The 21,462-nt window shown below is 49.4% G+C and overlaps 2 protein-coding genes across 2 annotated transcripts in view; both read left to right on the forward strand.

Moving 5' to 3' along the window:
• Nucleotides 1-21,462, forward strand: part of Ubac2 (UBA domain containing 2) — a 141,985-nt gene that overhangs the window by 101,345 nt on the left and 19,178 nt on the right. The window contains exons 6-7 of the mRNA XM_051160998.1: nucleotides 3,545-3,592; nucleotides 17,324-17,569. Of these exons, the coding sequence (XP_051016955.1) occupies nucleotides 3,545-3,592; nucleotides 17,324-17,569 (294 nt within the window). The remainder of the gene's footprint in view (nucleotides 1-3,544; nucleotides 3,593-17,323; nucleotides 17,570-21,462) is intronic.
• The window catches only part of Pcca (propionyl-CoA carboxylase subunit alpha), an 842,751-nt gene that overhangs the window by 23,876 nt on the left and 797,413 nt on the right, over nucleotides 1-21,462 (forward strand). The window lies entirely within an intron of this gene.

The following is a 21,462-nucleotide window of genomic DNA, read 5'->3' on the forward strand; positions in this document are numbered from 1 at the left end:
TGGTTAAGGCTGTGCACTGCTCTTGCAGAGGACCCGAAGTCAGTTCCCAGCTCACTCCCACAGCCTTCCCCGCCCCCGTGTGGCAGCTTATAGCTGCCCATAATGCCAGCGCCAGGAGATCTGACTTCCTCTTCTGGCCTCTTCAGGTACCTGCATTCACACATAGATACACATACATGTAATTTAAAAGAATACAGACACACACACACACACACACACACACACACACACACACAGAGTTATTTTTCGAGACAGGGATTTTCTATATGTAGTCTTAGCTGTCCTGGACTTGCTTTGTAGACTAGGCTAGTCTCGAACTCACAGAGTTTTTAAAGTTAAAAGAGCCCTTGAGATACTTCTCAGTAGTAATGTACTTGTCTAGCATGTCCAGGACCCCAGACTGAATTCCCAGCATGCTCCCCTTCTGCAAAGGAGAAGGGAAGGTGGAAATGCATCACCCACTTAGATGCCTCTGTGCCTGTCACCCTTTATTACTGCCTTGACATGACTGCCCCAGGAGCCTTTGTCTGACTTGAAAACAAACTTTCAAGGTCATTTCTCCCTCTCCCTCCCTCTCTCCCTCCCTCATCTTCCTCCCTCCCTCCCTCTCCCCCTTCCTCTCTCTCTCATGCTTTCTCTTCCTCTCACAGCTTTTGAACAGTATGGTTTCCTGTGCAGCCTGCATAGCTTGGCCTTTTGAGTCCCCGCAATTAACACTCACAATATTCCTTATCCACCCCACCCCCCCCCACCAGACAGAACGCCAGCTTCTCAGTGAAGGCCACCGCCCCCTCCCTTTTTACCTTTACCATTTCCCCAGCTCTCCAGTCCGCCGTTAGTTATCAGAGACACATCTGGGGGAGGTGTTTCCTCACCACTTTGACAGTCGTTTCTCATGTGGTGTCTTTATCCCTCACCTTTCAACCTCAACACCATGACACTTGGGTCCCCACTCTGTCCTACCATGACTTTCTCTGGCCATGAAATCTGTGTCAAGTTCCAAAAACTGCTATGAGCCTCATGGTGCCTGTCTGTTTCTCCGAGCTCTGAGATAGGGTGGAGCCATTAGTCAAGGGTAAGTGTTCAGGGCGCTGCACAGAGAGGCGCTAGGACCATGGCGTCTCAGCGTGGTGACTTACATCCCCTTAGCCCCGCCCAAAGGTAAAAACATCAGTACCACCATCTGACGGGTTCCAAATCGACATAAATTCCTACCTTTGTCATCACATGTGAAGGGACTGTGCAAGTGGCAGTGGTGTCCCTTGACACCACCTAGTCCTGCTCGGGATGGCATCCTGGGCTCCTGTCTGGCCAGCACTGCTTCTGTCTTCTCCACTTTGAAGTTAAAATTGGTAAAGTTTTTATCCTCTCCTCCACACACCCTGGGCTTTCTTGCATATTACATGTGTGTGTGTTTGTGTGGTATACTTGTAACTTTAGATGTGTGCATGTGTAGGCTCAGTGTGTTTCTTGGTTGCTCAGCACCTTTGTTTTTTGAGACAGGGTCTTTCACTGAATTTGAAGTTCTTCAGCTCTGCTCCTCCATACTCCACATGATGGGGTCACATTCATACATCACCGTGCTGACTTCTTATGTGTGTTCTGGGTATCTAAACTCAGGGCTTTCCCGCTTGTATGGCAGGCATTTCATCACCGAGCCATCTACCCTTCCCCACTAGCTCCTTTCATACATATCTCTCTGGCTTTCTTTCTCCCCACCACAGACAGAACTTGAAGCCAGGAATATTGGGTGGGTGGGTGGGTGGATGAGTAGATGGATGAGTGGGTGGGTGGGTGGATGAGTGTATGGAAGGATGGATAGATTGGTGGATGGATGGAAGGATGGATGGATGGATGGACACACAAATAACTTTAATCATTATAAGAGCCAGAGTTCTTGTCTGGGGACACATATGTAAGTCATTGGACGATGCTTGAAGATGAAGTTTGAGGCACACACTTGCCCTTGAGGAGCCCAGAGGCACTTCCATACTCTTTCAGAATGCTAACAGAACCTCAGTATTAAAACAGGATGTCGGAAACCAAGGAAATTATTCTTTTACCGACAAAATGGCAAGCTGCTTTATTTGTGTATGAGAGGCAGCTGGGTGGTGAGCACAGAGCTGAGGGCAGTACACCCCAGTCACACCTCCTGTTGCTGCCTGGCCCAGGGCAAGCACTCAGTGAGAAAGTAGAGTCAGTGCCTGAAGTGCTTGGAGAGCAGTACTGGACTCTTCTCACAGGAGAGAGCCGTGAACTCCTTGCCTGCATAGGTCCTTCTCACCTGCGTACTTAGAAGAGCTCCTTGGCAGACACAAGGGCACGTGACCCTGCTCCTTCCCCTTGAACCAGCACTAGAGCCTGCAGCCTCCTCCTTCTGTGTTTGTGTGACGTGTGCAGAAGCCTGGGGTTTCCGTCCAGCACAGTGTCAGTGATCTGGGCTGTGCTGTCTTAGTCCCTTGTTTCTTTCTCTGTGGCCCTGCAACTACCAACCCGACCTTACAAAACTAAGCGAGGGGCCACAAGACATTTCAGTCTTACAGAGACACTTGGAGACACCTTGTGATTTTTGTTTTTTGTTTTGTTTTGTTTGTTTGTTTGTTTGTTTGCACATCTCTCAGATAAAAATTTGGAAATCAAAAGAAGACATTTCATGAGGTCTAGTTCTAATGCACACACCCCTTTGTATCAGGTAGAACTGTGAGGTCTTAGTTCTAATGCACACACACCTTTGTATCAGGTAGAACTGTGAGGTCTAGTTCTAATGCACACACACCTTTGTATCAGGTAGAACTGTTCCTACTAGCATGCTCTTTTTTCTCAAGTTTAACAAATTTATTTTTAATTTTTTAACAAAATAAAATAGAATAAGATAAAACAAAAGGCACCACAATGAAGTTGAGCAAGGCGAGCCAGCAGATGGAAAAGAGCCCCAAGAGAAATCACAGGAGTCAGAGACCCACTCACTCACACATCAGAGCCCCATACAAGTGCTAACCTGAAAGCTGTACCGTGCACTCAGGCTACTTGCTTACTCTTCCCTTTGGTGAGCTAGAAGGAGGCCTTTCATCCCTGAGAAGGGTACCACTGGGTGTGGACTTAGATGCTGGTGAGCTCGCCTTCTAAATATAGCTGAGCAGTGATGAGAAGTTAAAACGAGGAAGTTACGTGAAGAGCACTTGTAGGTCACTACCTAGCACCAGGTATGGACATTTCGTTAGTCTATCTATTAGTGGTTGTTTACTGTAAGCTAAGGCTTGTAAATCAGAGTGAGGTTGAACCCCCTTTAGTTTTCCTTGCATGGCAGAGCCAGGTTTAGCACATGTGTCAGCTACAGAAAGCCTGGGGTCTTTGGAAAAGAACAACATCATATTTCCTTTTAAATAAACAGAAATGCTCTTGCTTCACGTTCAGATTGCCTCCTGAATTATGCCATGCACAGCTAGTGTGTAATTCCAGCGTTCACCACTGTAGTGCGTGAAGCTAAGGGTGCTGTGTCTATGGTTGGATTGCATTTTTAGTTGCCTTTTGTTTTCTTTTGTAGCTTTTCACCTCTGGCTCCTACATCTGGATTGTAGCCATAAGTGGACTTGTAAGTGTAATTTTTTTAAACCTCCTTCCCCTGATTTCCCTCCCTCCCCCCCCCCCCCAACCTCTTGAAAGGAAGAAAATAAATAGGAAAAAATGTCATGCTTAGATTGTGGGTAATACATATCTGTCTCTAGCATTCTTTTACCCATGTCAGGTATAGCTTGATGTGCCTCCCACAGTGACTGAAACAGCGTAGTCACATGGGAAGTCAAGCTCAGGGCAGAGGAGCATGGCTCCCTCAGTTTCACACTCACCTTGATGAGGGCTTTAGACAAGGTTTTGTCAGTGTTGTTTTAAAACAGCTTTAGTAGTCTAATTCATAGTAAGAAGAAAATGACAGAAAATGAACAAACTGGGCAGGAGAGCTGCACCTCTTGTATAAGAGACATGGTTGTGGAGGGAAAAGGTGAGGTGAGGTGCAGAGCCAGATGGATCTGGGGGCCAGAGAGGGAAGAAGGGAGCTTGCTGGAAGCTTTCCTCCTTTTCCTATGTCCACGAGAATCATTACACTTTAGGAAACATTTTAAAAGAAATTTAGAGTGTTATGCTGACTTGAATGTAAACCTCTAAATTTATTAAAATAAATTTGTTGCTAGTGTATATAGAAAATAGTTTTAATCTTTTTCTTAGAAAAAGGTCTTAAGAAAATTACAGAACAAAGTTATAACTATATGCACAATGTCAAAGGGGGAACATAGAAATAATAATTATGTCCTTACTGTGCACCCTGTCAGTAAGTCACCACTGACCCTGGGCCACCCTGAGTTGTTGTGAATCAGATACAGCACAGGCATTCATTTCCCTCAGCTGATGTGCTCCCAGCCAGAATTCTGCAGATCAAAATGGAGATTGTTCTCCTCCTTTTGTCATTTGTCTAGAACCCCATACTGAGGCCTTCAGGGCTCCTGAGACAGCTGGTTCTTCCTCCTTCCTTCCTCCCTCCTCTTTTCCTCATCTCCCCCTTCTCTTGTCTCCTCCCCTCTCCTCCCCTCCCCTCTCCTTCCCTCCTCCCATCCCCTCTCCTCTCCTCCCCTCTCCTCTCCTTCCCTCCTCCCATCCCCTCTCCTCTCCTCCCCTCTCCTCTCCTTCCCTCCTCCCCTCCGCTCCCCTCTCCTCCTCTCCCCTCTCCTCCCCTTCCCTCTCCTCCCTCTCCTCCTCCCTTCTCCTCCCCTCCCCTCCCCTCTCCTCTCCTTCCCTCCCCTCTCCTCTCCTTCCCTCCTCCCCTCCCCTCTCCTCTCCTTCCCTCCTCCCCTCCCCTCTCCTCTCCTCCCCTCCCCTCTCCTTCCCTTCTCCCCTCCCCTCTCCTCTCCTTCCCTCCTCCCCTCCCCTCTCCTCTCCTCCTCTCCCCTCTCCTCTCCTCCCCTCCCCTCTCCTCCCCTCCCCTCTCCTCTCCTTCCCTTCCCTCTCCTTCCCTCTCCTCCTCTCCTTCTCCTCTCCTCCCCTCCCCTCCTCTCCTCTCCTCTCCCTTCCTCCCCTCTCCTCTCCTTCCCTCCTCCCTCCCCTCTCCTCTCCTCCCCTCCTCCCCTCCCCTCTCCTCTCCTTCCCTCCTCCCCTCCCCTCTCCTTCCCTCCTTCCTTCCCCTCTCCTCTCCTTCCCTCCTCCCCTCCTCTCCCCTCTCCTCCCCTCCCCTCTCCTCCCCTCCCCTCTCCTTCCCTCTCCTCCCCTCCCCTCTCCTCTCTTCCCCCTCTCCTCCCCTCCCCTACCCCCCTCCCCTCCCTTCTGTTCTTTCTACCCTTGGACTGGGTTTTACTTTGTGCCCAGGTTCACCTTGAGCTCCTAGCTGTCACACAGTTAGGAGCCATCAGTTCTTGAGAGGTGTGGTGGCTTTGGGCCATTCTGGAATCCGTTTGGCTCCAGGCCCCCAGACCTGCTCTCCCCAGTGGCTCATCATCACTGACAGCCAGCTTGGCAGGGCAGCTGCACAGGGCAGTGTCTCCCAAGTCTACTTCGCCTGGCAGTGGCGATCCTGAGCCTTGTTTTCAGATGTTGTAAGGCTTGCAGAAACAAGAGAACCACCTCTTTTGTTTAATAACATGTTATGATACATTTGAAATGTCCCCTGTCCTTCACTGCCCTGTTTAGACTCTGGTGTAACTGCTGCATTGCTGCCTATGACAGTCAAGATTCTAGACCTGTTGGTCTTTCTGGCCTCTGCAGTGTTCCAGTCTGCACCTTAACAGCCAGGAAGCTGAGCTGACTTTTTTAAAGGATTCAGAGTGTAACAAGGAATTGCTAACGTAAAAAATCTCTTTTTTCAGAGGAGTAAATAGGCCTGCGCTGTGTTGGAAATCGAATTTAAAATTGACTCGGCATTTTGAGTACACCACTATCATTAGCCATTTGTGAAACAATTGAATCATCATCTTTTACAGTAGTTATCTCAAGATGATATATATATTTTAAAAAGCCAAATCTGGTAAATCTTAACATTAGCCTCTTTAGTATTATTGTAGCTTATGGAGAGCACCTTGTCTGTTTCTGCCTGCTGACCATGAGCGAAGCGTGTTTTCATGGCAGAGCCCACATGGCAGAGCGTCTGTGAACCCCAGCACCAGCTGGTTAACTGAAATGGCTGACAGCAGTGCTGAGCGCAGCAGGTGTGCTTCCACGCTGGCTGGACATGCTGCTGCCTGTTTCTGGCTTTGTGGAGAAACGCCACGCGCTTACTATGATATATGTCGTATATAATATGGTGTAAAGATAAGGATGATTATAGGTGGTATATAATTTAAAGGAAAAAATAATCTTGCACACCTATAATTCCAGCATGCAAGAAGTAGAGGCAGGGAGATTGTGAGTTCAAAGCCAGCCTAGGCTACAGAGGGAGGTCCTAGCCTTCTCTGTGAACGTCTGACTGGCTAGCACTGGCGTCATGGCCGCTGTCTGGGAGTCGCAAAGCCGCAGTCTGTCCAGATGCTTCTTGCTCAATGTGACTTCCCTTTCCCTGCAGGGCTGCTAACTTCCCTTTTTTTTTTTTTTCCTTTTGGTTTTAATGCTAACAAAAATGTTTAAAAGTTAAAATGCATGCTGCCAGAAAGAAGTATGTAGACGGTGGGTAATCACCATTGTGAAGCTGTGTCACAGCATGGCTGGGCGGCTACAGGGGCCTGCCTAGACAGGCGAGGACCTCGTGTGTGGCACCAGGAACAGACTCTTGCAAGTTGATCAGTGAGACACACAGAACACACATGCACACGCGCGTGCGTGCGCGCACACACACACACACACACAAATAAATAGCTGTATTATATATGTACTTTTAAACTTCCACCACTGGAAGCCATCATGTACCAAAAATACTGTTTAGGAAATACTTTTATTTAATTGGCAATTACTGTGTGGTCTGTTTTATTTGGGGGGCAGGTGAGCGGGGCTGGATATAGCATAGTAACGCTTGCCTGACATGCACAAGGTCCGGGGTTTAGTCGCAGCACCAGAAAGGGAAAGGTGTGTAAAACAGTGGTTCTCAACATGAGGGTCCCAACCTTTTTGGGGGTGTGGGGGTGGATCACATATCAGGTATCCTGTGCAATATGAATCATAATTATATTATGATTCATAACTGTAGCAACAAAATAACTTTATGGTCGGGGGCACCACAACATGAAGAACTATATTAAGGGTCTCAGCGTGAGGAAGGCTGAGAACCACCTGGTGTCTTAGACACTAGAAGCCACTGCTTTGCTGGAAAGCTGCTAACCTTGGCTTGAGTTAGCTGTAAGTTGATTTTTTTTTTCACTTTGAACTGTTCTTCTCTTCTGTGTTGTTCATTTGTGTGTGATTGTCCAGTGGTTATGAGGACAGGGTGACACCAGGATGCCGGCTTAGCACCTAAGAGCCGTCCTGCTTGGCCTTGAGCTGGTCACGGAGGTGGATGTGGACTAAGTCTCTCGCCTAACACCCAGAAGGGGTTCAGCCGGGCCTCAGGCCTTGAGAATGCTCGTGTTTCATTGGTTTTTGTGCTGAGTTTTTCATAGTTGTTATGGAAGACTGCAAGAGTGGAATTAGGAGGTGTGGCTTAGTACACAAGTGCTCTTCAGTTGTTCTTGGTGCTTATGTGTGTGCACATGTGTGTGTTTGCGCATACTTGTGGAGGTGCACATGTGTGTGCACATGTGTGTGTTTGCGCATACTTGTGGAGGTGCACATGTGTGTGGAGGCCCAAGCTTATGCTCCTGGGTGTCTGTATGGAGGCAGGATCTCTCAGCTGAGCATAGGCCTGGCCAGTTTGGCTTTTCTAGCCAGCTAGCTTGCTCCAAGGATTGTCTCCACCTTTGAATGCTGGTATTATTTGTAGGCAGACCTCCATGCCCCCCTAGTGCTCATGTGGGGTGCTGCCCTGTGCTTGCCCAGCAGCCACTGCACCCACTGAGCTGTCGCTCCAGCTCCAAGTGTTTGGACATTTTTTAGTGAAGCCCTGTTACTGCGGATCTTCAGAGTTACCTTGGTGGAGACTGAAACCCTGTGCAGTGACACCTGTCTTCCCGCCTTGCTCCCCTACAGCCCATCCGCATGCACACTGGGCAGAGTTGACGTTCTCTGCGTGGTTCGGCTGAGAGCTTTCCAGCTGTCTCTGGCCGGTACTTCTCCACTTCCTGCAGTTTTGTGAGTCATGGTGATGAGTCACACCCACTAGGGTGTACTTCGACCCTCCAGACCCCGCTCCCACTCAGCCAGGGTTAAAACAGTGAGCCATGGTAGTGAGTCATACCCACTAGGGTGTACTTCGGTCCTCCAGACCCCGCTCCCACTCAGCCAGGGTTAAAACAGAAGGAGCCGCTTCTGCCCGTTGTGTCTTTGCACAATTCACATCTTTATCATTTGCTCCTTTTTCAAGCTATTTAAGAGCAAATTAACTGATGCCTGTACTGTCAGTGTCCTGAGTGTGTGCTGCTGCGTGTCCCTCACTGTGCCCCGTCTTCCTCTGTGCTTGCTCTGTACAGCACAGCAGACCTTGATTATCTTGCGATCAAACAGTCTTAGTGTGAAAAAGAATCTGTCTTATCCACTCTATGGTAGAAATGAACATGGAGGCCAGATTATATCGAACTTGGTGGTTTGAGTTTGGGTTGTTTTCTGTGGACAGTTAGGATCTTCAAAGCTTTTCAAACAAACACTTGAGATGGTACAAGATTATAGCTCTCACTGGGTGTACATGACAGACAAGGGTGTCTCCTTTGTGGACTCTGATTTGATTTGCCTCTGTCTCTTCTTCATATGGTTTACCTTTAATGACAAAAATTATGATAAAACATTGTCTTAAAGCTGTACAATGGAACTGCTGGGCCCTGGCCCACGTCCTGAGTGCTGAGGCTATTGCTGTGCGGGGCCCTGGTTCACTTCCTGGGTGCTGAGGCTATTGCTGTGCGGGGCCCTGGCTCACTTCCTGGGTGCTGAGGCTATTGCTGTGCGGGCTTTGGCCTGGGTGTGTCTTTCTCCTTGTGCTTTCTTTTTTTCTCTGTTTATTCTTTTTACAGATTTTTTTTTCTGTTTATTTAAATTTTTTTTTTACAGATTTCTTCTATAGACTGAGCAAACAGGGGGCCAGGGCAGATAACTCATATGTTGGTCAAGGCCTTTAGTTAAACTTCGGGAGTTTAGAAGTTCGAGTCCCAAATTTAGCAGTTCATTAAAAACCAAGTCAGAGGCTGCAAGAGAGAGCAAGGCTAAAGCTGTGAGGGTGCTTAGCCCCGGAGGCCGCCTGGAGGCTCAGGGCTACCAGGTACTCTGAGGAAACACTCACGCAAAGGGAGTTACCCTTTGGGAATCAAGAGACTTGTGATTGTAATGCCCCAAAGAGTCAGTCACGTTGATGCGGACTGTCCCCTTCCCGCCTCCCTCTCCCCCCCCCTCCCCCGACTGTATCCTGACCCCAGGTACCTGAACTGCCAAAGCTCAGTCTGGGGCTGGCGATTGATGAGTTGCCAGGCCAGGGTCATAGAGGGAGGCAGGGGCTCGCAGAGTGTGCCTGTGCTGCCGCCACCGCCGCCATCTCCTTAGGATTCTTGTTTGGTTGTTGAGACAGGATCTCAGTATGTAACCTAGGCTAGACTGAAGCCATGTTGTAGTCCAGGCTGCCCTCAGACTTGCCCTCCTCTGTGTATCAACTTTCATCGGCCTGTGTAGATCGTGTCTGCTGGGCCTGGGATCTGCGGACCTGGAGGAATGGGGCTGACTACAGTCTGATGCTGTGGACAGCCTTACCTTAGTCTCTGTACTTTTATACACAAGTGCAACAAAACAGTGATCCAAGCAAGGTTGTTTGAGTTCAGAAAAACATGTAAATAAATGCCAATAAGCACACACTAAATATTAACAGGTCAGCCCTTTCCAGATCTTTCTCAGGACAGACCAATTTAAACACAATTGTCTGGCATGTACTCTAATTGTATCTGGGAAAACATGAGAGCAAGGTAGAATGCAGGCCACGTCCAGGCTCAGGGCACACTGAGCAGACTGGGTGCTACAGCTGTGTTTGGACACCAAACAAGAATGAATGAACATGTCCTAAAATTGAATGTAAATGTTTCTCACGGAAGACACAAAATCGCATCCAAGAACAACCCAGGGAACAAACTGCAGCTGAGAGAAAGGCGCTCTGCTTTTTCTCCTGGAGCGTCTCTCACGGTTCCCCGGCACCGTTCGCCATGCGTCCTCCTTCTGACATGTCTGACACTGTGCCTCCACCTCATCAATGACCCGTGACAGGCACACGGCACCATGGCTGGCTAACCATGATTTGTAGGTGTTCAGTGCAGAATAAGTAAAGCCATGCTGCCGTCTTCGCCTGGCTTTAGCCAGGCCTCGCTCTTCAGTTTCTCTCCACAGAGTCTTCTCCTTGTCATTAATCCAGCTTGATTATCTTAGAACGGCTGCTGTTGTGTGTGTACAATTAGTTTGTTTCTGTGGGGCTGACTGTGTTGATAGTCACACCCCACCCCGCCTTGCAGCCGCCTCCCCTGCACCTGCGCCAGCTGCTAGGTGCAGACCGCTTGGCTCTTCTGTCACTTGTTTTGAATCGTATGGTTTGAATGAGAGGCCCTCAGAGGCTCAGATATTCGAGTGCTTCGTCCCAGTTAGTGCAAGTGTTTGGAGTAAGCTGTGGCCGTATTGGAAGACATGTTGGAAATCTAACAGTATTGGAGGAAGTGTGTCATTGAGGGTGGACTTGAGGTAAAAGCCCGCACCAGGCCCAGTGTCTCTGCCTCGCTGCTTATTGCTTGTGGCGCAGGATATAAAGGTGTCAAGTGCTGCCCCAGAGTCATTTCTGTCTGCTCCCTGCCTTGGTCATCATGGACTAATTTTTTGAATTGTAAGCAAGGCCCCCAGTTAAATGCTCTTTTATGAGGTGCCTTGGTCATGGTGTCTCTTCACAGCAATAAAATAGTGACTAAGACAGAAGTCTTTTATATTTTATTTCTTTTTCTTTTTTTATAGCTTACTTTTTATTTTATGTGCACTGGTATTTTGCCTGCATGTATGTCTGTGTGAGGGTGTCAGAAGCCCTGGAACTGGAGCTACAGATAGGTATGAGGTGCTGAGAATTGAACCCAGGTCTTCTGGAGGAGCAGCCAGTTCTCCTAATCACTGAGCCATCTCTCCAGCACCTTATTTCTTTTTCATAATGTAGTGGTTTTGGTTTTGATTTTACATATATTAATTTGTTGTGGGAGGGGATTGGTGCACGCGCACCACAGCTCATGCACAGAGGTCAGAGGACAGTTTAAGAGAGTCTCTTCCTTTTCCACTACGAGAGTGCCGTAGATGGAATCTGATAAGTGCCTTTATCTCCTAGCCACCACCAACTCGATACAATGTTTGTATTAAGAGGCTTTGTGCTGTGTTTGGTTGGTGGTTTTGTTGTTTATGTATTTGTTTGGGATGTGTGTGTGCATGTGCGTGCATGTATGTGTGCATGTGTTTCTGGGTACTTACAATGAGTACAGTGTAGCAGAAGGATGCCATGACTCCCAGGAGTGGGGCAGAGCAGGTCAGCTGCCCTCTGCTGCTTTCTCTTGGATCACTCTCCTGTGGAGAAGCCAGCAATATGACCTGAAGACACTGGAAGGTGCTTGTGTGGGGAGCTGCGCCTTCCTCTTAGCATCAGCACTAACTTGCCAGGTATGCTCCTGACTTGCCAGGTGTTCTCCTGACTTGCCAGGAGTGCTCCCGACTTGCCAGGTGTGCTCCTGACTTGCCAGGTGTTCTCCTGACTTGCCAGGAGTGCTCCCGACTTGCCAGGTGTGCTCCCGATTTGCCAGGTGTGCTCCTGACTTGCCAGGAGTGCTCCTGACCCATCCTGGAAGCTCATATTTAGGCCCTGTCAGGTCTTCAATGAGTCCAGCATGGGTAACCTCTCGACTGAATGCAACCTCTTGAAAGACTGAGTCAGGACCATGCAGCTAAGCTACTTCCAATTCCTACCTCACACATACAAACAAAAAGCCCTGTGTGGACAATGAATGCTTCCTGTTTTGAGCCATTCAGTTATGCACAGCCTGTTTCTCAGTAGCCTGTCACTCAGTAGCCTATACCACCACTTTAAAAGGATGGAATTTTCTAATCTAGAACAGGGTGTGTGTCTACATTTATTTAGCTTTTCACTTTATTCTTGAACTCTTCATTTTTTCAGTGTGTGGCCCGTGCACATCTTTCATTGAGACTTATTTTATGGTTCTTCCCAATTGCTTATCGCTAGTGTACAGAAGCGAGTTTGTTTTATTAGTGTTTGTATTCTGCGGGTTTACTCATGTTGTTTATTGTTTTTGTTACTTTTTCTGTGAACTCCTTAGAGTTTCCTATATTCATCATCATGCCATCAGGAAATACATTTTATCTGTATGTTCCCATTGATGCCTTTTACTTTTCTACTACAGAGTTAAATTAAAATATCAAATGGTGGGGTGGGGGAGACAGCTGTGTGATGAAGTGCTTGCTGCACACACAAGTTCAGGTGCCAGGCAGCCGTCACAAGGCAGCTTTTGTGAAGCTTCCTAATCCTCCTGAGACACGGCTTCCAACAAGGGACGATCAGTCCACTTTCTAAGACACTTTATTAGAAATCACTTACGTGAGAATCGTCTGCTTTTTTTTTCATCAGTCAGGATAGGCATGGCGTTTTTTTGTTGGCTCTTCACACACTAATGTTGTCGCTCTTCCCTCATATGAATGAGGTGAGGAAAGCTCAGCCTCGGACACCTGCACTCGGGGACACAGCAGCGGGATCCCTGCAGTAGCCACACTGCTGAGTGTCCTGAACAGTGACCCTCAGTGTAATCGCAGTGACAACAGCAGATCCCTAGTCTGCAAACATGTTCTCACTAACTGTGGTATTCTATTGGCGTATTCAGCATGGAGGGACGAGGCCGCTCCCTCCATCAGGGCAGCACTGGTCTGTGTTCTCACTGCTGTGTACCAGTGTCCAGAACACACCTGGTCCGTACGAGGGGTCAGGGGAGCAGTGGGTCTGCCATCATGCAGCCTTTGTTCCCAGCCTTGTATGTCCTGCCACTCTCCTGGAGAGCAACCTTCGTGTGTGTGTGTGTGTGTGTGTGTGTGTGTGTGTGTGTGTGTGTGTGTGTTCGTCCTTCTTAGACACTGTGGGCCACAGGAACCCTGATGGGTCTCCATCCATCTCTGTTGGCTGGAGGAAGGGCTCAGCCCCTGTCTGTGGTGGTTTCAGGCGTGCTGTACACAGAGCTGAGGACAGATGAGCTTGATTCTAAGTGGGAGGACTGATGTCGTTTCCCAGCCAGCAATCCGTTACTCACCTTTAAACCTTACTTTGTGACTCCCTTCTTAAAAGTGCTAGTGGTATGAAAAGTAAGTGTGCAGTTGGTGTTCATATTGGCCTAAAAGGAAACGGTTTTCTGTTTTCTGGCCCCAGGCTCATGAGGCAATATCTTCCATTGTTGCCCTCCGGGGCTCCTGCCTATAACCTAGGGTGTACCCTGGGGTCTTGGCATAGATACCCCGCCGATCTGGGCTCACACAGCCTCCACTTGCTCGGCCTGTGTTCCTGCCCTCCTGGCTGTGTTCCACTCTAGACCTAGCGTGCCCCCCCCCCCCGCCCCGTGTGTGCTGTGTTCCCCTTTGTTTTATCTGTCATCTTCTGTCCGAGCGATTATCTTTGTTGCTGGTCCTCACTTTGATGTTTGGATTTCCTGCCTCAGAAGACCTCACTTGTCCTGGGGTATTTCTCCTGGCCTCTCGCAATGCCTTACTTCTACAATTGTGTGTGTGCAGGTGTGGGTGCACACACCTGTGAGCATGTGTGCTCATGTGTGAGCATGGTTGCCCACAGAGGCCAGGAGAGGGTGTCAGCTCCTGGAGAGGGATTGGCAGGTGGCTTTGAACGGCCTGGTGTAAGTGCCGGGAGTTGAACTCAGGTCTCTAGAAGAACAACACCCTCACCTGAGCCGCCTGCCTTCTGTCCCCTCTCCCCTTCCCGCCATCTTCCTTCCTTTGCTGGAGACTGCATCCAGGGCTTGATGCGCGCTACACAACTGCTCCACAGCTTCACTCTAGTTTTGAAGCCTCCCCGCCATGCTGCAAGCAGTGACTTTCAGGAAAACACTGTCTAGGCTGAGGATGTAACCCAGTTGGCAGTGTGACGCTGGTGGGATCTTCAGCAGCCCTTAAAAACTGGGCTTGGGAACCGGGTGTGGTGGCACGCCTGTAATCCCAGCACTCTGGGAGGCAGAGGCAGGTGAATCTCTGTGAGTTTAAGGCCAGCCTGGTCTGCAAAGCCAGTCCAGGATAGACAAAAACAAAAACCAAAAAAACCTGTCTTGAAAAACCTAGCACATAGGAGACAGAGGCAGGGGAGTCGGAACTTCCAGATCATTCCACAGTGAGTTCAAAGCCAGCTCTGCCTAGTGAGCCCCTGACTCGGAATAACCAGGAGTGTTAGCATGAGTTACTGTGGAGACTGTGGTAGGAACTAGGTAAATTTTTAATGTAGTTACTTTTGTTATATGTTTTCATGGAATTGGGCGCTGTGATTATCCAGCGCAGAACACTGAACTGCTGAGTTTTCTCTATTCTAGTCCCTATAACTAGCTGAAAATTTGCAGTGCTGTTTTGAAAACTCAGCGTCACACAGAAGTGCTACGACATGTGAGCTCTCGCTTCCCGTGAGCGCGCCTGCACACATGGCCATCCTCTGTGAGCATGGCTTTGCCTGTGGCTTGATCAGACACGGATGACATCATAAACATGTCATCGTGCCCCGCCTCATTTTCCCACCACGGTGCATTAAAAATGCAAACCTTAAACAGTCCAGGACTGCGGACTGGCATTTCCGTTCCAGCAAGCACCTTGTCAAGACTTTGCTTAGAGGGGCTGGAGAGCTGGATCAGCGGTTAGGAGTACTTGTTGGTCTTGCAGAGGACCTTGGATTGGTTCCTTGATTCCCAGCACCCACACAGGGTGGCTCACAACCATCCACAACTCCAGTCACAGGAAATCTGTCACCCTCTTCTGACCTCTGCAGACAGCAGGCATGCTGGGGTGGGGGGGCGTACAGACATACATGCAGCAAAATACTCACACATATAAAGTGAATAGATCCTAGTAAATAAGACTTTATTTTTGAATCATTGAACTTATTGATTTGGTGAAAATTGGTACCTTAGCCATTTTGACCTTCCAATTCATGGATGGTGATACCTTTATTCCTAGGATGGATGCACACACGCACACGCAACACACACGCACATGTGCGCGCACCTCATTTTTCTGATTCTGTGATGTATGGCTTACGGTGTGTGTAGGCTCCCTGGGCTTACTCTGCCGTCTCAGATCCTTTCACTGCTCACTGTGAAGGAGAGGGTGGCGGGGACCTTGGGGGAGAATGACGTGCTTCTTGAGCAGACCTAGGTCCCCAGCCACCCTGTTACTGCCCTCTCACAGCCTGAGCCTTGTGCGCCATCTGTCATCACTTTCCACTTGCTCACAAGCTTCAGGGTTACGGATGCTTTTTCTAGTTTCACTCCACATGGAGCTGTCTCTGTTTTTGTTTTCCTTGTTGTTTTAACAGTAGAGCCACAGGAGTGGCTTAAAACTGGAAGTCCCTCACTGTACCCTCTGGAGCCTGCTTCATTCTGCCCTTGGCTCCTGCCTCTGCCCCAGCATGTCCTGAGGTCAGGGGTCTCCGCAGGCCACATCCACCGCTGCGTTTGCCAGTGCTGACTGCTCCCCTCACAGCTCCACTGGCATCAAGTTCCCCTGCCCTGCCCCCTGCACCCCAAGTCCCTTCTTGGACTCACTCCCCCACGTGTCTCCTGGTGCTACCTACCCTCTCAGCTTAAGTTGCGTGCACTATCCCATGGCTCCTAAGTGCCTCTGTGCTGACTGTCCCGGGCCTCGGACTGGTGTCCCGCCTGCTCACTGCGCACCCTGCACAGCGTCCACATAGCCTTTTTATTGCTGCTTGGAATGCTCTGTCTTCTGTCTTCACTGAAGCCCCATCGTCCTGAAGACCTTGGCCTATGCGTCCTTACCAACCTGAAGTGGGTCCTTGGTCCACCTCACTCTGCATTCCTTCATGGAGCGTGTCAGGTGGTCACGTGTTCTTATGTTCTGGCTGCCTTTCCTGAACACTAAGTGCTGCTATGGCTCTGGGCGCAGTGGCCTCGTGTTGTTGTCTGTGGCGCTCCCAGAGCAGGTACTTGAGATACTCTTGCCTGATTCACTTACACTGCTCTTCTAAGACATGACTGAGCATGGCGGTATGTATGTAACCCCAGGACTCCAGCAGGCTGAGGCAGGGGCATTGCAAGCTCCAGCCTGGGCTATGTATGTAACAACCAACAAATAAATATTAAGGTATACTTTTCTGATTGCAGTGAAAAGGTTGTTAAATTCTTTTGTCTACTGTGAATACTCTCATCCTAAGAGTCAGAGTCAAAATGTTGGGTTTTTAAAAATGTATTTAAAAGAATATACATGGTTATTTTTATCCAGAAAGCAATATTGAGGAGAAATACTGTGGCTTCTCCTTCCATATAAATGGCATAAACAATGATTTGCTTGTAGAAAGAAAATATTTTACAGGAATATTAATTGCTAACTAATATTAATGCATAACTAAACATCTAGAAAAAACTCATACCTGAACACTGTGTAAGTAAGGCCAAGGTTTCCGCTTGTTCCTTTCTGGCAGCGTGTGTTAAGTGACTGGGTCAGGGGTCTCTCGTGGGCACAGGGTGAGATTGTTTGGATAACCAAACTTTTGTGGATTTTTTATTTAAAGGGTATGTGCACGTAGGTAGAAGCCAGCCTCGGTACCTGCCCCGGGCATCCGCCTGCTGCTTCAGACGTCTCACTTGCATCTGGACCTGTGTGTTTTAGCCCCACCTCACCTGTGCCCGGCTTCCACCTGGGTGCCGAGGGCTAAACTCAGGCTTTTGTGCCCAGAAAGCACTCAAGTGCCAAAACATCTCCAGCCTCTGGGTTTCTTTTAAAATCGAGACATTGTTCCTTAAGTACTGTACTTGTACGTGGAGTGTGGACTGTTTAGCATTTCTCTGACTCCTAATTAATAATTTTTTTTTCTGATTAGGTTAAATGTGTGTTGGTTTGAGCTCTAGGTGTCTGCCACTTGGTAGGACTTGCTAACACTGCTAAAACTGTAAAAATGCAATCCAAGAAATGCCCTTTGCTATTGATTCTCCATTAAATACACTGTTTCCACCATTACATCTGAACAGACTTGCATGTTTTCTTGTAGATCTCCGGCATGTGCTATGAGCACAGAGTGTTCCAGGTTCACCAGGTGCTCTGTGTCCCTGGCAGGGTGGCCCAGTTTTTCTCCTGGGCTCTTGAGCCTGTCTTCTCATCTTCAGAGCCCACCAGTGAGGCCAGGGTCGGGATGGGAGCCACAGTGGACATCCAGAGGCAGCAGAGGGTGGAGCAGCTGGACCGGCAGCTCACGCTCTCCCACCTTGCACAAGTGAGGCGACAGCGGCAGCCGCAGGTGAGACCTGGTGACCAGAGGCGTGCGGTCCCTTCCCACGGTGACGGGGTGTGTGGTGTGAGTGATCTTTTGATGTGTTTGCATGACACTGAGAATGTGGTGTTAGGGGGCCGGGGGTCTTGTCAGCGTCTGGGATTCATTTGTTTTGTTTTTAAGGTAACAAAATAATTCTAGCTGAACAGTTGGTCAGATTGGACAATCTTATTCTTAGCATTATTTCTGAGAGAAACACCAACCTAGTTAGCAAGATAAGATATTTATCAGTGTTTGTAATCTTGTCAAAGCCACCACATCTTCCTGTTTAAAGTGCTAGTCATGTGCCATGGATGAGGAACAAATGAGAAGCCTCATGATTCTCCTTGGTAGAGGAGCACAGAGATATGAGCAGCCGACATTGCGTCATGTAAGTGCTGTGCTGCCACACATGTGCCCTGTGTCCAGGAGCCATAAGTACTGCATTAGCCCAAACTTGTCTTCCAGGTGGGAAAGGGAAGGGGGCTGCCTTATGCCCAGCTCAAGCCCTGGCATGACCTTCCTTGTACATGTCCTTGACCCTGCACGCCAGTCTCCTCACTTCCTGCCTCCCCCTCCGTCTTCTGGGGTGGTGAGGGACATGGGGTTCTCTCCTGCCATCTCCCCGTCTCTGCCACTCCCAGTGTTAAGAGTTAGGCCTTCACGTCTCACAGTGGCCTGGAGATGTGGGTTCCAGAGTTTCTGGCTTATGGAAGTAAGTGACAGACCGGTTTGACTCTGAAGTCCTGGAGTATACATTACAGAGCTCTGTGACATGTTCGAGGACAGTTGGCACGTGCTCTTGTTAGCCAGCCCAAAAGATGGGAGTGGAGATGGCGGGTAGACTTGCTTGGGAGACAGGAGCAGCAAGAATGAGCAGCTGCGTGAGAAGGCTTCATCTGCAGCCATTGCAGGCTAAGTGAAGCCTTGTGACTGACCAGAGGCCAAAGGTTGGCAAGACCCTTGGAGGAGAGTAAGAAGGTGGGCAGGGCCCGTCCGCTCAGCCTCTTATTGGCCTCTTTGTAGCTTCCTCACGTCCTGGGGGTGGAGTAGGACCCGCTGAGATGGGAGTCTTCAAGGCAAAGAGGAGAGATGCCTTCATAGGCTCTGTGCTGTGCTGTGCATGAGTGGGTTTCTAGTACCTGTGACTTGCCCTGGGGAAAAGAAATTCTAGTTCCCATGACTTAGTCCAGGATGAGATGGTGGGAGAAGGCTACAGAGACCTTACTTTGAGGCTTCCAGAACCTTAGCCCAGCTCTCACTAGGGACTGGCTCACCTATCCCTGCCAGTGTGATGGGGTGCAGACAGGAGACTGCATATGTTCTCCAGCACATGAATAATACTGGGACTACCAAGTATTGGGGAACTAATGAGTCAGTGTGTGTATTGCAGATATTGACAGGGCTCCTTTGAATTCTGATGCCAGCTGGATACAGCTGAGCAGCCAGAGCTTTCCGGAAAGACACACAGGTATTACGCAAGGACAAGCTGAAAACCAGCGATACAAACAGATGACAGCCCATTGGACTGACAAAAAAGATAAAAGGAAACTAAAGCAACTAGGAAGAAAGCAGGCAGCTCGCGAGCAGGCTAGCAGGAGAGGGGTTGCTGTAGCAGCTGTCGCACCTCCTCCTGTCCTGGGGCCCCTGGCAAAGGAGCCGAGGGTGGCCTCTCTGGCCGGTGCTGAGAAGTGCCACATGAGCTGCTGGCAAAGGAAACCAGGTGTCTCCTCCACTCTGGCGAGTGCCTTGGTGCAAGGTCGTCTTGTGTGCACATCTGCGTCATCGTAGTGCAGTCATGTGACCTGCACCTGTTGATCGCCAGCCGGAAGCTCTTGCATGCGTTGCAGGCTGGAGGACAGCGACCCATGTGATGTCTCCTGGTTCTTTCCTCACCTGGCCACTGTCTGACAGAGACTGTACAGAGAACATGTGGTAATGTTCCAGGTGTGCTTTGGCCTCTACAAATGTTTCTGGACATTTCTGCAAGTGTTATGATCCAAAACCCCTTGGGTATTTGTCTCATGGGCAGCGGGTCAGACAGATTCTGCTCTCCCAGCCTGTCCTGTGCCTCATGTCCCTCTAGCGACACAGTTGTTGGCTCTGGTGCGTCACAGTCCCTTTACTGTTGTGTCTGGCTTGTTTGCTGCCAACGCCAGTGTCTGGCATAGGCATGTGGGTGTTTTTTTGGGGGGGGGTTAGGGGGGAAGGGGTTGTTTGTTTGTGTTAGATTTTTTGAGATAAGGTCTCACTATGGATGTAGCACTAGCTGTCCTTGAACTCACTGTATAGACCAGGCTGGCCGTAGACTTATAGATCAGGCTACATCTGCCTCTCCAATGCTTAGGGAAAGGCTTGCAGCACTATGCGCAGCCATGGCCTCCTGTTCTGTCAGTCCCCACTAGGATGTGAGCTCTTGAAGGACGAGACACAACTATGAGGACTTTACTCAGTTGTGTCTTTTTGGACTCTAATGCAACACACTGCCCTGTGAGTGTGCAAAAAAAACTGTGTGGCCTTCCTCCCGAAGTTTGCAGCTGCTGAAGAAGATAAGCAGTGGTAAGGCGGGGTCCCTGCTGGCCATGTGCACTCCTGAGGCGGGGTCCCTGCTGGTCATGTGCACCCCTGAGGTGGGGTCCCTGCGGCCCATGTGCACCCCTGAGGCGGGGTCCCTGCTGGCCATGTGCACCCCTGAGGTGGGATCCCTGCTGCCCATGTGTACCTCTGAGTTGGGATCCCTGCTGCCCATGTGCACCCCTGAGGTGGGATCCCTGCTGCCCATGTGTACCCCTGAGGTGGGATCCCTGCTGGCCATGTGTACCCCTGAGGCATTGCAGCCCTGCACAGTACAGTGTATCTGGAGGAATCTTGAAGAAGTCATTAGTTGGGGTGCAGAGCCCCATGAGGAAAAGACTAGGGTCACCAAACATCTGTGGGACAGCAGGGAGTATGCCATAAGGAGGTGATGGTGACAGATGAGGCATGGCCACCCACACTTGTCATCCAGCACTCCAGAGGTAGACGTAGGACAGTCACAAGTTAAAGGCTACTCCAGGCTGTGAAATGAGAACCTGTTTGAAACAAAAGAAAGAAAAAAATAAAGCACAAAACAAAACAGTGTCTGGAGGCGCATGTACCTGTGAGATGACCAGCTCCTGCAAGCCTCTTGATACAGTTCTTCTTAGAGTCCCAGCCAGGGAAGCCAGCTGTGTGGTGAGAGGAAAGGCTGAGGGGTGGCCTGCTCACCAGTCGTCACTGATTCAGTCAGTTACGTTTATGTATCCTCCATAAAACCCCACAAGGACCACATTCACACAGCTTCTGTATAACTGAGCATAGGAAGGCCCCTGAAGGATGGTGCCCAGAGCTCCTGGGCCTGCCACACGCTGTGCTCTTCTATGTGGTTCTCCATCTGTACCCTTCATAATAATGGGGAAGTGTAAGTGCTTCCTGGAGTTCCCTGCGTTTATCAACCTAGAGGATAGACTGTGGGAGCTGTTTGCTTGGCAGCCAGTCAGAAGTACAGTGAACTGTCCCAGGGTTTAGTGTAGCATCATCTCAGATGGGAGCCTTGTGGGACTGAGGGTTTTGTTTGTTTGTTTGTTTGTTTGTTTGTTTGTTGATACAGGGTTTCTCTGTGTAGCCCTGGCTGTCCTAGAACTCACTGTAGGACAGGCTGGCCTGTAACTCAGAGATTCACCTGCCTTGCCTCCCGAACGCTATGATTAAAGGTGTACGCCACCACTGCCCAGCTGAGGGCCCCTCCCAGTTCTGTGAATAAAATTAGAATTAAGTTCCAGGACTTCGAGTGGTGTCTCCTGGAGCATGGCTTTGGGTGTGAGGAATCCCACACACACACACCCAGTGCATCTGGCATTAGA

The sequence above is a fragment of the Acomys russatus genome, chromosome 18 (genome assembly GCF_903995435.1).
Source record: "Acomys russatus chromosome 18, mAcoRus1.1, whole genome shotgun sequence".
NCBI classification, from domain to species: domain Eukaryota; kingdom Metazoa; phylum Chordata; class Mammalia; order Rodentia; family Muridae; genus Acomys; species Acomys russatus.